Here is a 19390-nt window from a genome sequence, read left to right as displayed (position 1 = left end):
AAAGGCCAGACCAGACTGTCCCAGGGCAGGGACACTTCCTCAGGAAGGAAGGAAGTGAGCACAGCCCAGTAGGAGGGAGTGGGGAAGCACAGCCATGACCCCCATTGTTTCCAGCTTTGGGGTCAGCTAGGGCAGGCCCAGCACAGGGAGTTCCCCCACACTGGGACAGTGGTGATGGGCTGCCACCCAGCATGGCAGAACCCTGGCCTTGGGGCAGTCAGTGGGAGGGACAGTGGAGGACGACAATAGGGCCTTATGCCTGGCATCTTACTGGGGAAACGGGAAGGTGCCCAAAGAAAAACTACAAGTCCAGGCTGCAGAGGGTGATCCTGCTTCACACTTGACAAGTTTAAACCTCCAAAAGACAGTTAGGCCAACTTCCCAGACCCAGCAGCCTGTGTCCTTGAACTCCCTCCTCCCCTTACTGGGAGATGGGCTGATGGCCAAGGGCTAGGCCTAGTAGAGAACCAGCCTCACAGCAGGACCTGAGAAGTGTAGGCCAAATGTCCACAGGGAGAAGACTGCAGGTGAGAAGACAGGGCAGAAAGGACCAGAGGAAGTATTGGGTAGCTGAGCTTTACCTGCTGGAACAGAAGCCCCAAGCCTACTCTCCTGGTAGTGCAAGTAGGTTTGGGCTGCAGAGCCTCGCAGTAGGTCAAGGGCAGTGGTACCCACTTGGCTGCTGTCCATCTAAGGCTGGGCCTTGGAGGTCCATGGGGCTCAGGCTGTGACCTCACGTGGCGTCAGCTGGCACAGCTGGGGGCAGGACAACTGTTCCAGACCTATGTGTGGTCACACTCTCACCTCAGGTCAGGCAGATGGGGCCAATCCCTACTGAGGTACTCCAGGGCCTTCCAATTCCAGGGGTCCCCGCTTATTGAACACATACACAAGTATGAATGGCTCTCCATCCTGAGGGGGTCTGCAATGAGGTCTGTGTGAATACACTGCCACCTGCTGATTGTAGCTGGAATGGCCGCAGGCTAGGCTCATGCTCACTCTGGGCCTCGCTGGAGATGTGGGCAACAAGAGTCCCCCACCCAGGCCCACCTACTATGCCCAGGTGGTGGTCTAGATACTGGGTATCAAGCCTCAGAGATGTCATTCTTGTATGCAGGGTCTACAAATAATTTTATTGAACAAATAACACAACAGCCTTCCTAGATTGAGGGCTACCCTCCCCAAGCCATTTCTCACACGCTTGAAGAACAGAGTTTGCACAGTAAGGAATTAAAAAAAAAAAAGTCATTTTTATGTAGAAATCAGACTCTGCCCCAACATCATGGACTAGACTATTTACAAGCTTTCACATTTTAAGTATTCCTTTATGATTGTTCTCTCCTTTCTGTCCCTACCCAGGGCTCCAGTACTTTTCTCTTACTGATCCTGAAGGGATGGGTATACTGTAGGGGAATGGGTGGTGGGCTCCTCAGAGCTACTGGCACCAGCCACAGGGTGCTGTCCCTTATCACAGGGTGGTGGATGTGTAAGGGCAAGGGGGATTAGACACAGTAGGTGGGATGTGGCAACACCCCATAGGCACAGGCATCCAGAGCCCTTCCTGATCCCCATCCTATGCCCTCTCAGTTGGGGTAGGGGTCAACAACTAGTTGCAGTGGGGAGGGATCAGCCCAGCCCGGGGTAGAGGGAGAAACCTCCCACATCTATTAACAGCCAGCAAACTGTCCATCCATCTGGGGGTGGGAACAGATGGGCAGGTAGGCAGGAAGAATCAGGCTTGTTCTGCCCCCAGCTTCTGTCCAACACAGGAGGAATCGAGGTAGCAAACGGCTGAAATGCTCCAACGAGAGGGTGAAGGAAGTGAGGGAAAGGAAGTTCCCACTTGTGTACAGCTCCCACAGCCCTGGGGCTGGAAAAAGGCAGACCTTACTTGTAAAGTGCTGTAGCCTCCAGCAGGGCTGGGCCCTAGGCAAGCTTGGAAGAATGCAGGCCAGGCAAGGGCACAGGAACCAGGCATTCCTGAACAGCATATGCCCTGCCATGCTCCTTGTAGGGATTGCTGGGAAAGGTGGACTGGTAACTCCGCCATCAGCCCTTGCCAGCCACCAGCCACCTCTTGTCCACATACAAACCAACACCCAACCAGCATTGTAGGACTGCCCTGCTCACAGTTGAAGGTTCCGGGCCAGTGGAGTTTATTCACGGTTGTGGCCCCAGCCTAGGTTCCTCAGTGGAAGCCACACCTTGAGCCTGGGGGTTTCTTGCTGGGGCAGGGGGTGTTTATGCCTGCCACCCCCCAGGCTCACACCTCATAGAGGATCACAGGGAAATCCACGTGGATGCGGGGGGGATCCAGCTTCACGATGCCCTGCCATGGAAACAGAGGCTAGTGAGGGCCAGCTCAGGGCCCCTACTCCAGGAAGCCTTCCTGTTCCTCCCAGCTCCTCCCCCAAGAGCCCCCACCATAAGAGCAGACCCCATCTGGGTCTACCTCCACACAATCAACATAGGCTCTATGACCACTGCCCAGCCCCTCACCTGAGGAATCAGGTTCTTATGTACCCGCCTCAGCTTGGCCCGCTTCTGCCCGTTCTTGGTGATGATTGTCTCCTCATAGAACTCGTGAGCCAGATCCCCATCCTCGTCATAGAACATGGAGCTGTGCAGAGGGAGAGGGGAACAGGCTGGGCTGGAGCCCCAACCTAGTCATGGCAAATGCCACAGACCACAGGGAAGTATGCCCTCCCCCAAAATGGGGAGGAACAACCTTGGTGGGAGGAAGGGAGGTTAGTATGCCTGGAGAATCCCTTGCTTAGTATCTGGGGTATACCAAAAGGAAGTGGGGAGTGGGGTGGTGGCCAGTGCTACTCTGTCAGATTATGAGAAGAGAGGCCATACCAAAAAATCACTGGTTTGTTCAGCAAGAGTAGCCGTTCCATCAGGCCCTTGCCTTCACCCAGGGCTTCTAGAGTGGGCAGGATGGTGGCCTGGGCATGTTGGTCTCACTCCAGAAGACACTGCTGGCCCAGGGCCAAAGCCTGAGATAGCAGATGCCTGAGCTAGGAGGGAGCCTAAAGGGAAAAAGCCTGCATCCTCCCCCATCCAGGTGGTTGATGCAGCCAAACTGCCACTGTTGGGGTCCCCCTAGTATCTACAGCCAAATCCCCAGCATCACCTGAGTGTCACTCCCCAGGGCCCATCACAGCCAGGCCAATCTAGTGCTCCTGTCTGGGCCGCTTGGGGGAGGGGGGAGGTCAGTGCTCCAGATCTGGGAAACATACCTGGGTGAGGGTCTTTTTCCCCAGGCCCCATCCCCAACGCTGGGGGCCAGTCCTGCTTTCCCGGCCACTACCCAGAGAGGTCCAACCCCACCACTGTGGGGAACGTAAACAGACAAAACAGAGGGTCATTCTCCCCGAGAGAGAACTGGAGGTGAGGGAGGATAGGAGCCTTCAGCTTGCAGGCTGGGATGGATGGGATGAAAGGAAGAGGTTCTGAAGTCTCAGGGAGGCCCTATCTTAGCTTCACCGTGAGGAGGGCCTGCCCAGGGACAAGCCTCAGGCCCACTCTTCTCCTCGGGAGACCTTCAGAGCAGCCAGGCCGCCAGGAACCGACTGCTCGGCTTTCCCCACCCCTTGTTCCTCTGGGAGCCTGAAATATGGGAACCGTCCTGACTCGGGTGTAGGGGGTACAGCGGCGGGAGCGCCCCATGACGCGGGGCACCCAGCCGCCCGTCTGTCCTCCCGGGGGCGGAACCCCACGCCCTTACCCGCGGCGCGTGAATACGAAGGGGGGCACGACTCGGCCTCGCGGTCGCACCAAAGCTTGCTCAGCGACAGCCGCCTCCGGGCCGCCGCCCCCCGCCGCCGAGGCGAAGGGCCACAGGCCCCGAGCTTTGGAGCCGCTGGCGCCCATGTCAGGGCCGCCGGCACATGGCGGGCCCCGCGGCAGCTTCGCTCTCACAGGACCGTCCGCGCCGCCATGCCCCGCCTAGGCCTCCGCTCGCAGGTGCCGCCGCCGCCGCCTTCCGCAGGCTCCGCTGTCTCCACGGAAACCTCACTTCCGCTTCCGAACACTGCGTATGCTCCTGCCTCTGATTGGCTGCTTCTCTCGTCGGTCCGCGGGGCTGGGCTAATAGCTGCCCTCAGATGCTGGTATCCCAGCATGCACTGCGAGACGTCAGGTCCCAGCAGGCCACGCCCTCTCCAGCTGGGGCGGCTCACAGTCTGGATAGCGGTGGCTGTGTCCTCCACCTGGTTTCTTCGGCTTGTACTGCGGCTCCGAAGTCCCCGACCCCCAGAGGTCAGGCTCAGCGAGCCTGCCCAACCAAAGCAGCACTTTAGGGCCTGACCCTAGGCCAGTTTGGGCAGTGCCCGTCTGCCCTCATTCTATCCCCACACCGTTTTTACGATCCCCACTGTGGCACGTGGCAAAGAAACTGAACCTAAGGAAAATTAAGGAATTGGCTTAATGTAGTTGTATATCTACATTCAGGGCTGAAGAACTTCAAATTCAGAATTCTTTCCAGATCCACCAGAAGCCATGCTTCATGAAGGCAAGAGTTAACATATCTGTACCTTCGGTGCCATGAGCAGTGTCTGATCCACAGTAGTTATCTCAATATTTGGTGAAGCGCCTTCCACAGCTTGGAGTGTGTGGTTTCCCTAAGCTCTGGCTGCAGCCGATGTTCTTTCCCCCACCACGACCTGAGCCCCGGGGTTTGAGTGATGACTCAGTACATATCCATACACCACATCCTTCACAAATTTGTCCCATGGTCCCACTTGAAAAGGTGCTCTGAGCCTGTCCATCAACCTCGGCAGCCACTGGCATGAGGGGCAACTGCAGATGAGGGCCCATAATAAAGAATCCAAAAGCAGGAGAATTCTTAAATCTTTATTTAGCCAATTCTCTCAGACCCCAGGCCCTGATGACTGTCACCCCCACCCCTTCCCCCACAGGAGGCATTCAACTGAGGCCACAAAATATTACATACATTCGCACACATCATCAAAAATACCCAAGGGAAAGACCCTGGCTTTGACTGGCAAACAAGGCACAGACCTGGGACAGTGCCCACACTCACACAGACCCTGGCACAGGGACATCCTCCTTGGAGGAGGCAGAGGCACTGTTGTTGCACCATGAGCCAGCACTCCCTGACCCCAGGGTGTGTGAGGAGCCAGAGGGTGCTGTAGAGGGAACCCTAGACTCTTTCTTGATGCCTGTCTTACCTTAAACACCCACCCTCGGTTCTGATAGGACTGTCCTGAGACCCCATCCAAGACCCGAAACACACAACCTTTCACCATAGGTGAGGGCCCTCATCCCTGCAAACATGACCCTATTCTGTTTGTAGGGTCTCCAAGATTCTCATATCTGAGACACAAATTAAGGAGACTTCTGTCTCCTCTACCCCTGCTGCAAGCTTGGAGCAGCTTCCCAGGGCAACCCTGGCCCACCATGACCCAGTACACAAAGGGCAGAAGGATGTAGAGCCATGCTCTGCTACACCCACTGGTGGACACAGGGGGCCAGCTCCTTCGCTGTTCTCTGGGCTCATTCCCCCAGCAAGAGAGGGCCTCCATGCACACTCATTCCTCGGGCCACGTGGCCCTTTGCACACTCACACGGCACGCCCTTGGCGCTGCCTACTCTCCTCCTTCCACCCAGGGGTACGAGAGGTCACCCCAGGGGGCAGGCATGCAGGGCTTCCTGGATCTTCTGACGGCAATACGAGTACTTCTGCAGGATCTGGCGGAGATGTTCCTCTTCCTCCCGCTGCAGGATGCGTAGGAAGTTGTGTAGCTCAGGCATGCTGAAAGCATCCCACTGTAGGGGGAGAAGGGAGACACAGGCTACAGCAGGCCACTGCCAAACCAGCAGGCTCTCCCCAAAGAACACCAGTGCATCCCGATCACACAACTAGGATGGGGCTTTCTAATGTCAGGTTCTTGCCTGAGTGGTCTGTGTTAGGATTCCCAACAACAATCCATATAGAAGATGGGCCCCACAAAGTAGGGCAGTCACCTCATGGACAGGCAACCAAACCAAACATTCCCTAGTTACTTTTGAACAGGTCATGCCCACTCTCTCTGAGTTTGATCTCACTCTGCAGATGCACTACCTTGGAGCTGTACAGCTTCCAGGTAAAAGGTTCTAATGCCTGAAGCGGGTGCCTGCATGTTGTCCCGTGCCCATCTGTGTGGCTTTGACCTGGCCTGAGATCAGAATGCCATCAGATGGACTCCTGCATCTCCTGAGGACTTTCCACAATAGGAAAGAGCAGTGCGCCAAGACAGTTCTTCCTGGCTTCTTGGGACAAGCCCTAGACCTTGGCATGAGTTTCCTGGAAGCCTTCACTTTAGCTATAAGACTCATGTATTCCTGGAGAGGCTTTGCAGGGCTTGTCTGCAGCCCTATTCCTCTTTCAAGCCTGCAACCCACCAGTCCTGCCCAGTCACAACCAAGAAACTAAGGAGGGCTATTACTCACGTTCACCTCCCCAGAGTCATTCTCCTTCAGGACAAAGCTTAGGGCCTTCTCACTGGGCCCTGCAAGGAGCCGTAGCCGTAGGGGCTGCTCATCATCTGACAGCTTCCGGAGGTACACTGAGAGCCAGGCAGGGGGAAGGGAGTGTTTGATTAGAGGCAGGCCCAGCCCCCTCAGCTCCTACATGCACAGGCACATGCATATATACCCTCACACATGGTGGGGTGGGGTGGGAAGCCCACCTTGGCCATGGCGCTCAGCCCGCTCAAAAAGTGCAAACTTGCGGGGGTCATCCACCACCAAGAACTTGCGCAGCAGGGCCTCGATGACCTCGCGTGCCCGTGTGCGTGACAAGACATGCAGGTGCTTGACAGCATCCTTGGGCAGGTAGAAGGAGGTGCGGCGTTTCACAGCTGTACCCCGCCCTGGGCCCCGCCGGGCATCCTGCAAGGAGGGTGGCTTCTTGCTGGCGGGAACTGAGACAGGGCGCACCAGCTTCAGTTGAACCTTGATGAAGCCTGTGTAGGAGCCATCCTTGTTCTAAAGAGGAGAAACCAAACCATGACTAGATGCCAGATGAGATGGAACAGATTTGGGCACTACCAGTCCACTTGGGGCTAGGTTGGGTGTGAATAAATCACTGCTAGGGTCTACCCAAGAATACCTCAGCTGTGACCCTTTGGGCATCAGGCAAACAGTTGGGTTCCTGTCTCTCTCCAAAACAGGCTGTCAACTCACCAGGCTCATGAACAAGTTGCTGTTGATCTGGCCATTGTACTCCTTGATCTTCTGCTCAATCTCAGCCTGAGAAAGGTCAGGTGTTTCCCACTCCACGGGCTCATCCTGAAAGATGGGCAAGCATGGACATAGGATCCTTATGAAACCCATTCCTCTGCAATGCATGTCACGGGCAAGGAGGTAAGCCCTGGGTGGACCACTCTGAAAAATGGCCTGTGGGAAGCCTTTGGAAACTGACAACAAAGTTTGAGGCCTGATGAGAAGAACCCATCACTGCCCTTGGTTCTGCATGCTATGGATGGAGACAGCCAAGGCAGAATCATTTGGCTTCTCTGCCACCTGCCTGGAGCCTCCTCAGCACTGGGTGAGGCCCTAAGGATACCTTAAAACCAAGGCAACGAAAAACACAAGGCTAGGAGCCAGGAAAAGATCGGGGACTCTGAAAAGGAACAGCTTGATCCCAGCACCCTAGTTGGATGGGGTCAGGGTGTACCCTGGAGAAGACAGTCCACTTTGCCAGTCTGCCCTGGCCATGGCCCACTGCAGGGTGAGAGGTATGGGGAATGGTACACACCAGGAGCCCAGCCACCAGTGGGCAGGAGGAGAAGGGCAACATCTACAACCTTAACCTCCTTGGTGGGGGACTTGGGCCAGCCCTGCATGTCTCAGACATAGTGAGGAATCCACTATGACATGCCATTTGATCTTGACCCAATCTGCACAAAAGGCAGCTTCAGGCCAGGCTCCAATCTGCCAGAAGTTGGCATGGGCAGCCTCCCGGTAAAGCCTGTCCCACAACTGCCAAACAGGGAGGCTTATGTACCTCCTCTATGCTGTCTAGAGGTTTAGCCCAAAGGTGTTAGCTTTACCACTCAGCCCTTCCTCTGTTCCTCCAGGGACTGGATTCTTGTCTGAAGGGTGGAGTATGGGCCAGGGCTTCTGCCAAACTCCCTTGGTCCCATTGCATCACCCTTACCTCCTGTTGACGTCAGATAGGCCCTAGTAGGAATGAGAGTATCACAGACACAGCTGAGATCATCACTGACCAATGCCTTGTCCCAGGGGAGCTCCCATCAGAGGGTCTCCTGCAGAATAAGCTTAACCTTGTGCTCAGCTCTGAGCCCAGGACAGCCAGGCTTCTTCCTGACTACTGCCTTGGAGCTCCCTAAGCTTAAACCATCTCAAGGGGACAACAGGAAGGACAGATGAGGGGGTAGGGTAGGGTAGAGTCCACAGCCTTTTAGCAGTATGCTCTTTATCTAGAACCTGCTGCTGTTCAGTGGCCAGCAAGTACATGGCACTGAGGACTGAGACTGGGGGAGGGGTGGGAACTGCACCCTATTTGCTTCCCCAAGTTTCCAAAAGTCTCCTAGATGGAAAAGAGCATTGAGAAGTGAAAACTCTAGGGACTTCCCTGGTGGTCCAGTGGTTAAGACCCCACGCTCCCAGTGCAGGGGGCTCAAGTTCCATCCCTGGTCAGGGAACTAGATCCTGCATGCTGCAACTAAAAGATCCCGCATGCTGCAACGGAGATCCTGCGTGCCACAACTAAGACCTGGAGCAACCAAATAAATAAACAAGTAAATATTGAAAACAAAAGAAAACAAAAAAACTCTAGCAGAAACCTTGTTGGAGACAGTGGGAAACCCTGTAGGACTAGTAAGAACAAATGGTCTGGACCCTGGAAAACAAGGGATCTGGGAGGTAAAATAAGGGCTGGAGGTTGGGAATAAAGGGTGGATGTGTTTGTTCAGGCCCAAGGAGAGGGCCTGAGACAGGAAGAAGTACCCCAGTGGGAAGGAGTGTCAGGATGGAAGGGGTGCTAGGGGCAGGAGGAAAGCTGAGCAGACTAGTGCCAGGGCAAAAAGGAAGAGAATTCTACTTACACAACAGGGTGATCAAAGAGATGGCACTAACTCATTCCCCTTCCTTGTGATGGCTCTGAGCTCTAGCCTGGGTCCTTCCTCTTCCCTTCCTGGGTTATCCAGGAGCCCTGAGCTGGGATGCAGTGACCTCAGTTCCAGCCCCTTCCCTTCTCCAGGTGAACCTCCCTCAGTATCTTTATTCATAAAACAAGGGACTTGGACTGGAGGTACTGCACTGTCCTCCCAGGATTCTAGAGGAGGAAGAGTATCTTTTTCCATTTTCCGAAGCTGACTGCTGGAGGAGGATTCCAACAGCTGTCCCAGAGGGATACCATGGAATTTCCCTTCTGCGACACTATAGCCACCCACCTTCTACTCTGCCACTGTCCATAGTGACTGATGGTTTTATTTTACATACAACTTGGGACTCCCCAGCCTCCTTTTCAATTGGTTAGTGTCTTGTGGTTTTCTCACCTTTCCACAATGGAAGATGGCTCAGGCCTGAGTGACACACGGACAGTCCCAGGGATCCACACTCAAACCTTGTACCCAAACTCTGGGCTCAGCTTTCCAGGTATAGAATTTTCCCCTAAAGAGTTATCCACAACTCCCTTTTCTTGACTCATGTAAGGAGTTCTGCCCCACTGCTGCCAGGTATACTGAACTTTACTTCATGGTCCCCATCTCTCTTTCCCGATGCCCTGACCAGGGTGCTCTTCTGAGGTGTACCATCTCCGGAACAGTGATCTGAGCCTGGCGGCCACACTCATGGCACACATCACAGAGGTCTCTGATGATGGGGACACCTGGGAGACTCCGAGAGGCACAGCTGCTCCAGCACTGCAATTTATAGTCCTGGATTAGTAACCCCTATCTCTCTTGACCCCTCTCAGGGCATTTTACAATCTAGCCTTCCCCACCTCTTGTGGATAAAGTGCTCCTGGATGCTTACAGTCCAGAACAAGGCTTCCTTCCCATCCATTCCCAGATCCCCTTTCTCCAGGTCCGCTCTAACTTTACTATATATGCTGCCCAAGCGAGCACTCCTGGTCCACTGCAGAGGAGGGGAGGCTCAGAATCTTCCACAGTCCAGTAGCTGGTGACAGGCCAGGACCGGCAAGAGATGGGGACGAAGCTGCCTCCATCCAGGAGTGCAAACGGAGGGGCCTGGACCTTCCCTTGCCTCTCTCCTAAACACCCTTCTCAATTACCGGCGAGGACTCCTCCCCCTCCACTTCCTCCTGGTCCCCCAGAGAGGGGGTGGGAGCGCCCGCACGCGGAAATAGAGGTGTTAGTCTAGACTGCGCAGTCAGCCTTAGTAATCGGTGGATAATGCCTGTCCCTGGTCTACCCCATGCCACTTAGCTGCTTCCCCTGGTTCAACCGGTCTGTGACAGAAACAGCAAGGCCTCAGCTCTCAGTACCGACGCGCTGAAAGCCCAACACACGGTTCCGAGAGCTGGCCCACGCTCACGGCAGGCAACTCGACCCAAGGGCTGCCCACAAACTCTCGACCAGGCAACTTACTGGGGAGGAGCGGGGTCCCAGCGACCGCCCCCAGCCCGCTTCCCGCAACCCCCGGCCCCCACCTGATCCCGGCGCGGCCTGCGCGCCAGTGAGGTACGCGCTGTGAAGTACTGCTCGAGCTCTGAGTCCGAGTCCTCCTGGCTGCAGTAACCACTGCTTGTCGTGCTACTCCAGGTCATCTCGAAAGAGGGAGTCCCCGCGTCCGCCTCGCCCATCGCCGCGCCCGCCGGTTCCAGTGCGCCCGTAGCCTCCCACCACCGCCCCAGGAGCGTGTGCGCGTGCGCCGGAACCAGTGTCCGCGCCGGAACCAGTGTCCGCGCCGCAACCGTTAACACTGAAACGTAGACAGCGCGGATCTAGCTCTCATCTCGTTGGAGGACGAATGTCGAAGGGCGGGGCCACACGCGCCTCGCCTCCAGGAATGATCTCATCGCTCTGGCAGCTCAGCTCAGCTCCGCCTCGCAGGCCCCACCTCCCACAGGAAACTAGTTGGAACGTGTGCGCATGTGCACCAGCGTGGCCTCAAGACCGGATGCGGCTGTGGGAAGGTGCGGAAATTGTGCTAGCTCGGAGCCTCGGTGGCTCCGGGCGGTAAGGGCCGAGTCAGCACCACCGGCACCCCTTCGAGCCCGCGCGCAGAATTAGCTACTCTCTGCCGCCGGGAAGTCGGCTATCAGAACGTTCATTGCGCGTAGCGCCAGGCGGCCCTAGGGAACGCCTGCAGTGTGGCCCGCTCGTCAGCGCATACCTGCCTTGCCTGTAAGCTCCCCGGTCCCGCGCTCACCACATTCGTGTCCCGCTCCAGCGCCGGTTCCCAGCCCAGGTCCCGGGGTCCGCAGCAGTCTAGGCAGACGAGCGCGCGGCAACGGTAGTGGCAGGTGAACTTGCAATCTGCAGAGAGGGCTGGCCGTGAGGCGGAGGAACCGCAGCACCAGCTCGGAGAAGCGTCCCGAGGGCAGAAGCGAAGCCCCGGGGTGAAGGCCGTTGCTCGCGGTGTTCTGCATGATCGGCCTTTTTTCAGGCCCCGTTACCGCCCACTGCTACGCAGATCTTAGAGTTGGTCCCCCGGCGTCTTGAAACTGGCGGGAAGGCCTCAGGCGGTTAGGGATCCAGGCCTGCTCAACAGTTGCATTTCTAGAGCCTAGGGCAGAACTTCCCCCTTCCTCATTATCAGCGTCCCTCCCTCCGCCCATTTACTTGAAGGGAAAAAATTAAAAACTTTTAACCCAGTGGCCCCCCTCTAGTTGTCATTTGTTTCTACTCCCCTCACACCAAAAACTTACCAACACTGGCCTACAAACACTCTTAATTCCTCGCCTTCACCCTCTACCCATTCCGGTCAGGCTTGCCCCTCCCTCCAGGAAACTCCTGCGCACCGCCGAATCCGGCGGTCCCGTCTCCGTCTTCACCTCCTCAGCATCGTCTGATGCTTGCTCCCGGGGGCCCCCATTACCCCGGTTTTCCTCCCACCCCCCTGCAGCTCCTGCTCAGCTCCTTTAGTTCTGTTTCAACTTCTAGATCTAATGGTGGAGTGTCCGAGGCTCAGTTCTGATCGCTTCCCTTCTCTGTGTACGCTGACCTACCCCAGATCCAAGGCTTCCATCACTGACCTCCCCACTGAGATCAAATCCTATGTGTCACTATCTTCATTTGGATGTCTAATAAACATTTCAACCCAACATGCCCAGAATTTAACTCACTTTCCTACCCCTTTTAATTCTTCACTTTTCCTCACTCTTACCCTTGCCAGTGTTCCTCAGCTCACCAAAAGTCGCTACCATTCTCCCAGTTGAGGCAAAACAAAACCAAACCACCCCAACTCATCCTTGATTCCGCTCTTGTTTCTGCCTCTGACACACACCCAAATTGTCCTGTTTTTCATTTCCATGGCCACTTTATTTCTCCTTGGGAACACTGCTGTATCCGAGCCCTTGTTCATGCTTTGTGTTCTGTCACAACTCCCGTGCTCCTCCCAGCTGAATAAAGGACAAACTCCTGTACTAGATGAGAGGGTCTCCAGGCACACACAGGCTTGGGACACCTTCCCTAAGTTCCTAAATGGGCCAGAGCAGTGATTCTCAACCCAGGCTGCACATTAGAAGGATCTGTTTTTAAAAATTACTGGTACACTCCCAGTGATTGAATTAGCAGGTCTGTGGTAGGGTCCAAGCATTGGAGGGCTGTAAAAGCATTCCAAGTGATTCTAGCTGGTATATAGCCAGTGGTAGAGCAACCTCTGCTTGCTGGTGATTCCTGGGAGGGCAGAAGCACCAGCTAGTGTGTGGCTGTGTTTCATGTTTTAGCACCTGGTTGACTGAACTTGCAATAGGTATCTGCTAAATACTCAAAACTCCTGCTTGCAGCGGGCCCACCCAAGGTTCTGACTTTTTCCAGGCCTTCTCCCATAGGTGAGTAAATTCCCTTCACGGCAAGGATTCTGCAGCAGGACTTGGCGAGTGAATCTTTGGGAAGGGGCGGGTGTGGGAATATGAACTCAGAGACTGGTAGGCACAATGCCTTTCTCAAGAAGGGCCAAGGCACCCTTTAAAATTGACAGCAGCACCTTGTTATTCACAGGCAACAGCCTCTGCCTATGTCCCAGACACAGGTGGAGCTTGGCAAGGTTATAAACCATCGGCCCGCACTCTCTTATGCTATGGGGTAAAGGTAACGGACCTTGTCCGTGGGAACCGAACCCGCCAACCCCCTCCGTCCCAACGGCCCTCAGTGACGGTGCTGCCCCTTGGCCACCCGTTTGTCTCCCGCCAGCGCACAGGGCCGCTACTCACGTGCGCACTGCAGGCCCTTGCGCACGACGCCCCAGATGAAGTCGCCACAGAGGTCGCACCATGTGTGCGTAGTGGGCCCCGCGGGCTGGAAGCGGTGGCCGCGGCCTGGGACCAGCTGCCTTGCGGCGTTGCGCGCTGTGCCCGGCGCGATGCGCAGCGCGTTGGCACGCTCAAGCCGGGTGCGGCCCGGGGCGGCGCACCGCGCGGGTGCCAGGTCCCGCAGCTCAATGAGCTCAGGCTCAGCGGACATGGCCCTGTCGGGCCAGGAGTCCCGCCGGCTCTGGGCTCAAGCGAGCGCGGGGCGGGCGGGGCAACGGGGCGGGCCCCGATGCGGTGCCGCCCCCGGGATTCAGGCAGAGCGGCGGGAGAGCGGAGGAGAGAGGCGCAATGGAAACCTGGGCGCCCGGGCTGTGTCGGCCCGCAGGCGGAGTGGGGCGGCGGGCTCAGCGAGGGGCTGCTCTCGCGGAGTCCCCGCCCTCCGTTTCCTATCCTCCCTTCATCTAGCGAGCAATTCCCCTCCCCCTAACAACCACGACGACCTCAAAGGGCCACGCGGAAACAGGCGTGTTTCTGGAAGCTAGCTTTACTGTACTGGAGGAAGAGGGTCCTCACATCCGATCCTTGCCCCCGGCCCAGGCCTCCTGCCCCAGCTTGCTGAGGCTGCACCCTAAGCCTACCCGCCGGATGGAGCAGGAAGTGGTGAGCGCTTTGCTGTGGGAGATGGGTCAGCAGCTCTTCCCGTCTGCTATCCTCACCACCTGGGAGGCTGGGGCGCTTGCAGAGGCCGGACTGAGATCCAGAGGTTCAGGGGCACGGGGTTGTATGGCATGGGTGCTCGGCCCTCAGCAGCTGCAGCCTTTACTTGGCTCTGTCACCCTGGACTGCCGGGACACAAGCCTTTCCATGCTTCTCCCAGTGCTTGACTTGGCACTCCCTGCAGGCAAATGGGCCGGTGAGGATGCCGTGCTATGAGAGGTATGGCAGTGGGACTCAGGGGTCCAAGGTCCTAGGATACCCTCACCTGCTGCAATACCACTCATTCTGGCATCGTGAGCAGCGCTTGGAGGCCTCTGCATTGCAGTAGGCACAGCGGGGCTGCTCTGGAGCCACTGCCTCTAGCACGTCCAGTCTGTAGGTCTCCGCCCACCTGGGAAAAGGGTCAGGAGGACTTGGCTGGACCTGGTGTGTGGGTGGACGGGAGCAGCCCTACCCACATCCATGTCTTCTGCCTCCCTTCTACCCTTTCTGCCAGCTCAGCAGGCCTCACCTTCGTGCCTGCAGCCTCAGTTCCTGCTCCGAGGGGCTGAATACATGCCGCAGCTGATGCTTGGCAATAGCCTGCCACTTGCCTCTGTTCTCTCGCTCTAGCCGCTCCCAGATTTCTGGGATCTGGGGAAGAGAAGTGGAGAGTGGCAGGGAGGAGCTGGTAAAGTGGGCAGTGGTCCTGAACAACTAACTTCCTAGTGCCTACCTGTTCCAACACCAGGTCCTTCTTAGGGGGCTGGGCTTCGGTCAAGGCCAGGTGGGCCAGGAAACCCTTCAGGTCTGCCAGGTTGGGCAGCTGGTCGAGCAGTGTGTCTGTGAGGAAGGCCCGAAGCTGCAAGAGTGTCCAGGGGAGGCCAGTGTGAAGCGGTGCTGGTCAGAGGGTCGAGGAACAAAGAGGGCCTGAGCTGGGCTGAGCTGAGGGTGCCAGTGGGATCCATGCCCTACTAGCTGCTGTGTCACCTGAGGCCCAAGGTGTGGAGAGAGGGCTGGGGCTGAGGTGAGTGGGCAAAAATAAACATCAAGGGAGGCATGGGGCAGTGCTGGGGCGGTGGTGACTGGTGTGGGAGGAGTTCCCTACCTTGAGTAGCTGTCCTTTGGCAAAGCTTGTGAGGCAGTAGCGGGCCCGGGCCTCAGGGCTTAGCAGCAGATTGTACAGGGCGATCCACACCTGCCCATCCAACTTGCTCAGCTTTTGCTGCTCCGAGGGGGACACTGTCTGCCAACGGCCGCTCTCAAATTGCTGCAGCTTGCCTGGGGAGAGGAACCAGCATACTGTGTGCAGGTGTTGCATGCTCTGTGAGTGAGCCAGCTGTGCGGGCTAGGGACTGACCACTGTCTGGGCACAGAATGTGCCCATGCTGGGGCGCTGCTCACTTCAGAGCAGGGTGAGTCCTCAGTGGTAGACACACAGGCCCTGCCTGCTGCAGAGTCCAGGTCTAGGCCCACTTTGGGTGAGGCATCCTGGTATTCTCTGTGGTCAAGGGGGCAAAGTTTTCTGCCTGTGTGCAAGCTGCCCACCCCATCAATCCTGGAGGATGTCCTGGAAGCAGTGAACTGGGGCTTAGGCAGGTGGAGGAGGACCTTACCGCCTTCCTGCCGGCTCCAGGGACTGTGCTGCAGCAGTTCCACCAGGAGACAGGGCAGATTGTGGGTGCTGAGCATGCGGCTCAAGGTGCTCAGGGAAAGGCTAGGGACGTGGATGGAGAGGTGAGCTGAGGCTACAGGCCCAGGCTACCAGCCCTCCACTGCAGGCCCCAGCTTAGCAGGACAGCCCACCTGTCCACACAGTCTGTGATGTAGCGCAGCACTGAGAGGGCCTTTAGTGCGATCTCAAATTCCATCAGCTCTGCCTGCTTCTGCAGCTCCTGGGGTGGGGCACATGGTGTTCAAGCTAGGGGAACCTGGGTCTAGCCCTTGCCAACCCCCGGAAACCTCAGCCCACCTGCATGGGGGTGCCATACTGGGACTCCTCCTCCTCAGGGGGGCCACCATGGCCACTCTGGGCGACCAACAGAGTCAGTTTGCGGTGGCAGTAGTCCACCAGGTCCAAGATGGTGTCCTCTGCTGACTCACACACCTCCTGAGGGGCAGGAAACATTCTGCCTCTGATGCCCTTCCCAAACAGACACAACCCCCCTTGCTGCCAGACCCCAGCCTAGGCTAGCCAATGGGCAAGGCTGGTGCCTCACCTTGTGGAAGAATACTGTCTCCAGGAGGTTGATGATGGAGGCCTCATGGTGTAACTGTCAGATAAAGAGGAGGACAGGGCCCTGGGCTGCTGAGAGAGGGATAGGGGCTACCAGCTACTCTCTCTAGTCCAGGGCCCTCTGAAGGGGTGGGAAGGGGTATGAACCGATGGCTCACCACCATGTAAATGGGAAAAGTGTTTGGGGGCTTGAAGTCTTCCAGCCTGCACAGCACAGGGAACACCTTCTGCTTCCACATCTCCACTGCAATCAGCTCCACCACCAGCGTCGGGATCTTTGAAGGGGAGGGGAAGGACAGGGATGAGGTGGGCCTACTTAGCCTGGCAACCCTCCCATCTCTGGCTCAGCCCAGCCCAGCCCTCCTCAAACTCCCCTGGGCTCCAGACTCTCCTCTGCTCCATGAATTCCTTCCCGATCTCTCCTGCACCTTAGACCTTCATTTCCAGCTGCCTCCGACATCTCTGTGGGGGCATTCCCCAGGCTTCCTATTACTGGCCCTTGCCTTGTCCCCAGGCTGCCATGCTCCCCCTGCACCTGAGCCCTTGTCAGGTCCTCCCCCATTCAAGTGTACCTCTCAGGCCAGCCCTCCTGCTCATTCCCTCTCTCGTCCCTGTCCTTTCACTCTTTTTTTTTTTTTTTTTTTTTTTTTTTGCGGCTCGCGGGTCTTTCACTGTTGTGGCCTCTCCCGTTGCGGAGCACAGGCTCCGGACGCGCAGGCTTAGCGGCCATGGCTCACGGGCCTAGCCGCTCCGCGGCATGTGGGATCTTCCCAAACCGGGGCATGAACCCGTGTCCCCTGCATCGGCAGGCGGACTCTCAACCACTGCGCCACCAGGGAAGCCCTTGGCCTCACTCTTATTCAGGGCCCTTCACAGTGCCCTATTCCTACCTCACACCCCAGTAGGGCGCTCCACCTTTTCCTTGCAGAGGAATCTTTCTGTCAAGTGATATTTCAGGTCATCTACTGGTGCCACCTCCTGGCTCACATTCCAGTTAAGCCAATCCCTGGTTTCTAACTCCCTCTCTCTCATGTTGGGAAGGTTGCCTTCTTCTATGCCAAAGTCCCACCCCACTTTAGTGGGTGCCCCCCTCTAGCCCGACAGTCTATTCAGTAATGCCTTTAGAACTTGGGCCCTCCCCCTACAGCCTAGGCTGTTCTAGGATCCAGGATTATCTCCCTAATCAACTCACATCCTACACCCCACCTGGCATGCCAGGGTCCTGTCCCATAGGGCTGCAAAATCAAATGTGTAACACACTTTTCCTTTTCCTTTGGGGAGGACAGGGGTGCCAGCCAGAGGGAAGTGCAGGCACCCAGGGTGTTCCTGAGGGGTAGACTGGTGGGGATGGGGGGTGGTGAGAAGACAGAAACCCTGCCTGTGACTCCAACCTACCTTCCCATGGGTGACCAGCAGCTCCTGGATGGGCTCGCCCTGGCTGGCCGTGGCATCAAGGATAGCCTGCATGTTCAGCTTCTCGAGATTCTCGTGCTGCTGGTTCCACCTGCCCAGACAGGGTGTGTGTGCATGTGGGTGCACATGTGTGCAGTAGGAGTGGGTGTGGGGGCTGGGTCCTACTGAAGCCTAACCGGGGTCCAAGGTGGCTCAGGACCATATAACCCTGTCTCGGAGAGCTTTACCTCCCCACCGAGGGGCCCCTCCACGCCGGGCAACCCCTCCCCCCAATGTCAGGCCCACACTCCTCCACTCAAGGACTCTGACCCCATGACTCCACCTGACCCCGGATCCAGCTGTCTCACCCTCCGGAGCCCATCTCGCGCAGCTGGAAGCTGCGCAGTCCCCGCACTAGCACGTCAGCCTCCCCGGGCAGCAGCAACTCCAGGTCGCCCATGTCGGCTCAAGGGACAGGAAGCGGGAAGGTGGGGTTCGGCTGACCGCGAGCAGCGGCCTGCGCTGAGATGTGGATGCTGACACGCTTGGGGACCACGGTCTCCTGCGGGCCCGAAGTCTGGGGCCCTACAGTTGTAGAGCGGTTGCGGAGCGTGAGTCCTCGCCGCCATGGAAACGGTTAGCTCAACGCCTGCGCACTGCGGCCTGGGTCCCGCCCCTGCTGGCGGCCCGCGCTGGGTCCCGTCACGCCAGCGTCTGCCTGCTTGCCAGGCTACGGGTAGCAACCCTCCTTAGATTCCTGGAGCTTTCTCCCTCACAACTGGCTGCGGCTCACGGGTCTCCCTGAGTTACAGACTCTTGCGTTCTAGCTTCCTCCTCGGATGGACGTCAAGTCGGCCCGCCCCCCACCAGCTCTCCCTGTAGCTGCTCCCTCTCCGCCCACACGGATGCTCCTCTCCGTGGCCTCCTCGCTCCAGTATTCCTCGCGCGCAGCTCCACCTTGTTGGCTCTACACCCGAAATACTGCGCAGGGCTCACAGCTTCTCTCCATCCTAGGCCAGGCTGCCATCACCTCTCATGAGGTAACTACTGTGGTCTTTTTACTGGACCCATTTCCACCCTTGACCTTCCTGAGTAGCCAGGAGTCTTTTTTTTTTTTTGGCCACGCCACGTGGCATGTAGGATATTAGCTCCCCGATCAGGGATTGAACCTCGGCCCTCGGCAGTGAGAGCCCTAAGGCCTAACCATTGGACTGCCAGGGAATTCCCACCAGGAGTCTTTTAGAGGTGTATATGAGACATTACTTCCTCACGAGTGTGAATCTGGCTGCCTCTGGCCCTCAAAATACTATGTCCAAAGCAGCTTACCAGCAACTCTGCAGAATCAGGCTCTTGTCCCCTCTCCTACCTCGGGACTTCATTTCTTCCCCCTCTCCCCCTTGTCTTCTACAATATGTTCCAGCCCCACGGGCTTCCCTTGGCTTCCTCATACATCCTAAAGTGGCTTTTGCTTCAGGGCTTTTGCGCCTGTTACCTCTGTCTGGAATACTCTTCCTCCTTCAGAGTTCAATTTAAGTCAGTTCAGCTAGGCCTTCCTTGAGAATCTGATGCAGAGCAGCCTCAGCTCCCATCCCAACTCACTTTTCATCTCAGCTTCCCCATTGATTCTTTCTGGCTATTTATTTCAGTTTATAATT

At 57.0% G+C, this 19390-nt stretch overlaps 3 protein-coding genes across 6 annotated transcripts; all 3 read right to left on the bottom strand.

Moving 5' to 3' along the window:
- Positions 1–1121: 1121 nt before the first annotated feature.
- TUSC2 (tumor suppressor 2, mitochondrial calcium regulator) lies at positions 1122–3974 on the bottom strand. Its single transcript, XM_082847539.1, has 3 exons — positions 3731–3974; positions 2500–2620; positions 1122–2329 (listed from the first exon to the last, which is right to left on the bottom strand). The coding sequence occupies exons 1-3, from the start codon at positions 3874–3876 to the stop codon at positions 2264–2266; spliced, it is 333 nt and encodes a 110-aa protein (XP_082703665.1). The 5' UTR covers positions 3877–3974; the 3' UTR covers positions 1122–2263.
- Positions 3975–4929: 955 nt separating this feature from the next.
- RASSF1 (Ras association domain family member 1) lies at positions 4930–13622 on the bottom strand (the record flags this gene model as incomplete). Of its 3 annotated transcripts, none has more annotated exons than XM_082847374.1 (6): positions 4930–5793; positions 6457–6572; positions 6696–6993; positions 7192–7296; positions 11368–11486; positions 13373–13622. In XM_082847374.1, 6 exons carry the CDS (start codon positions 13620–13622, stop codon positions 5647–5649), a joined length of 1035 nt encoding a protein of 344 aa, XP_082703500.1. In that variant the 3' UTR covers positions 4930–5646. The 3 variants fall into 3 exon arrangements, with proteins under 3 accessions (XP_082703500.1, XP_082703499.1, XP_082703501.1); XM_082847373.1 differs by having other exon boundaries at positions 11368–11474; XM_082847375.1 differs by lacking the exons at positions 11368–11486; positions 13373–13622 and adding an exon at positions 10646–10854.
- Positions 13623–14230: 608 nt separating this feature from the next.
- On the bottom strand, positions 14231–18364 carry ZMYND10 (zinc finger MYND-type containing 10; the record flags this gene model as incomplete). Of its 2 annotated transcripts, none has more annotated exons than XM_082848623.1 (12): positions 14231–14306; positions 14394–14519; positions 14640–14761; positions 14844–14969; positions 15216–15388; positions 15724–15824; positions 15914–16002; positions 16080–16217; positions 16327–16380; positions 16502–16618; positions 17739–17847; positions 18240–18364. In XM_082848623.1, the coding sequence occupies 12 exons, from the start codon at positions 18362–18364 to the stop codon at positions 14231–14233; spliced, it is 1356 nt and encodes a 451-aa protein (XP_082704749.1). The 2 variants fall into 2 exon arrangements, with proteins under 2 accessions (XP_082704749.1, XP_082704750.1); XM_082848624.1 differs by lacking the exon at positions 18240–18364 and adding an exon at positions 18104–18195.
- Between the last annotated feature and the right edge of the window lie 1026 nt (positions 18365–19390).

This window comes from Leucopleurus acutus (genome assembly GCF_964270905.1).
Source record: "Leucopleurus acutus genome assembly, chromosome: 10".
Taxonomy (NCBI): domain Eukaryota; kingdom Metazoa; phylum Chordata; class Mammalia; order Artiodactyla; family Delphinidae; genus Leucopleurus; species Leucopleurus acutus.
Note: the sequence above shows the minus strand (reverse complement) of the source record. Positions and strands in the feature narration are given on the sequence as shown.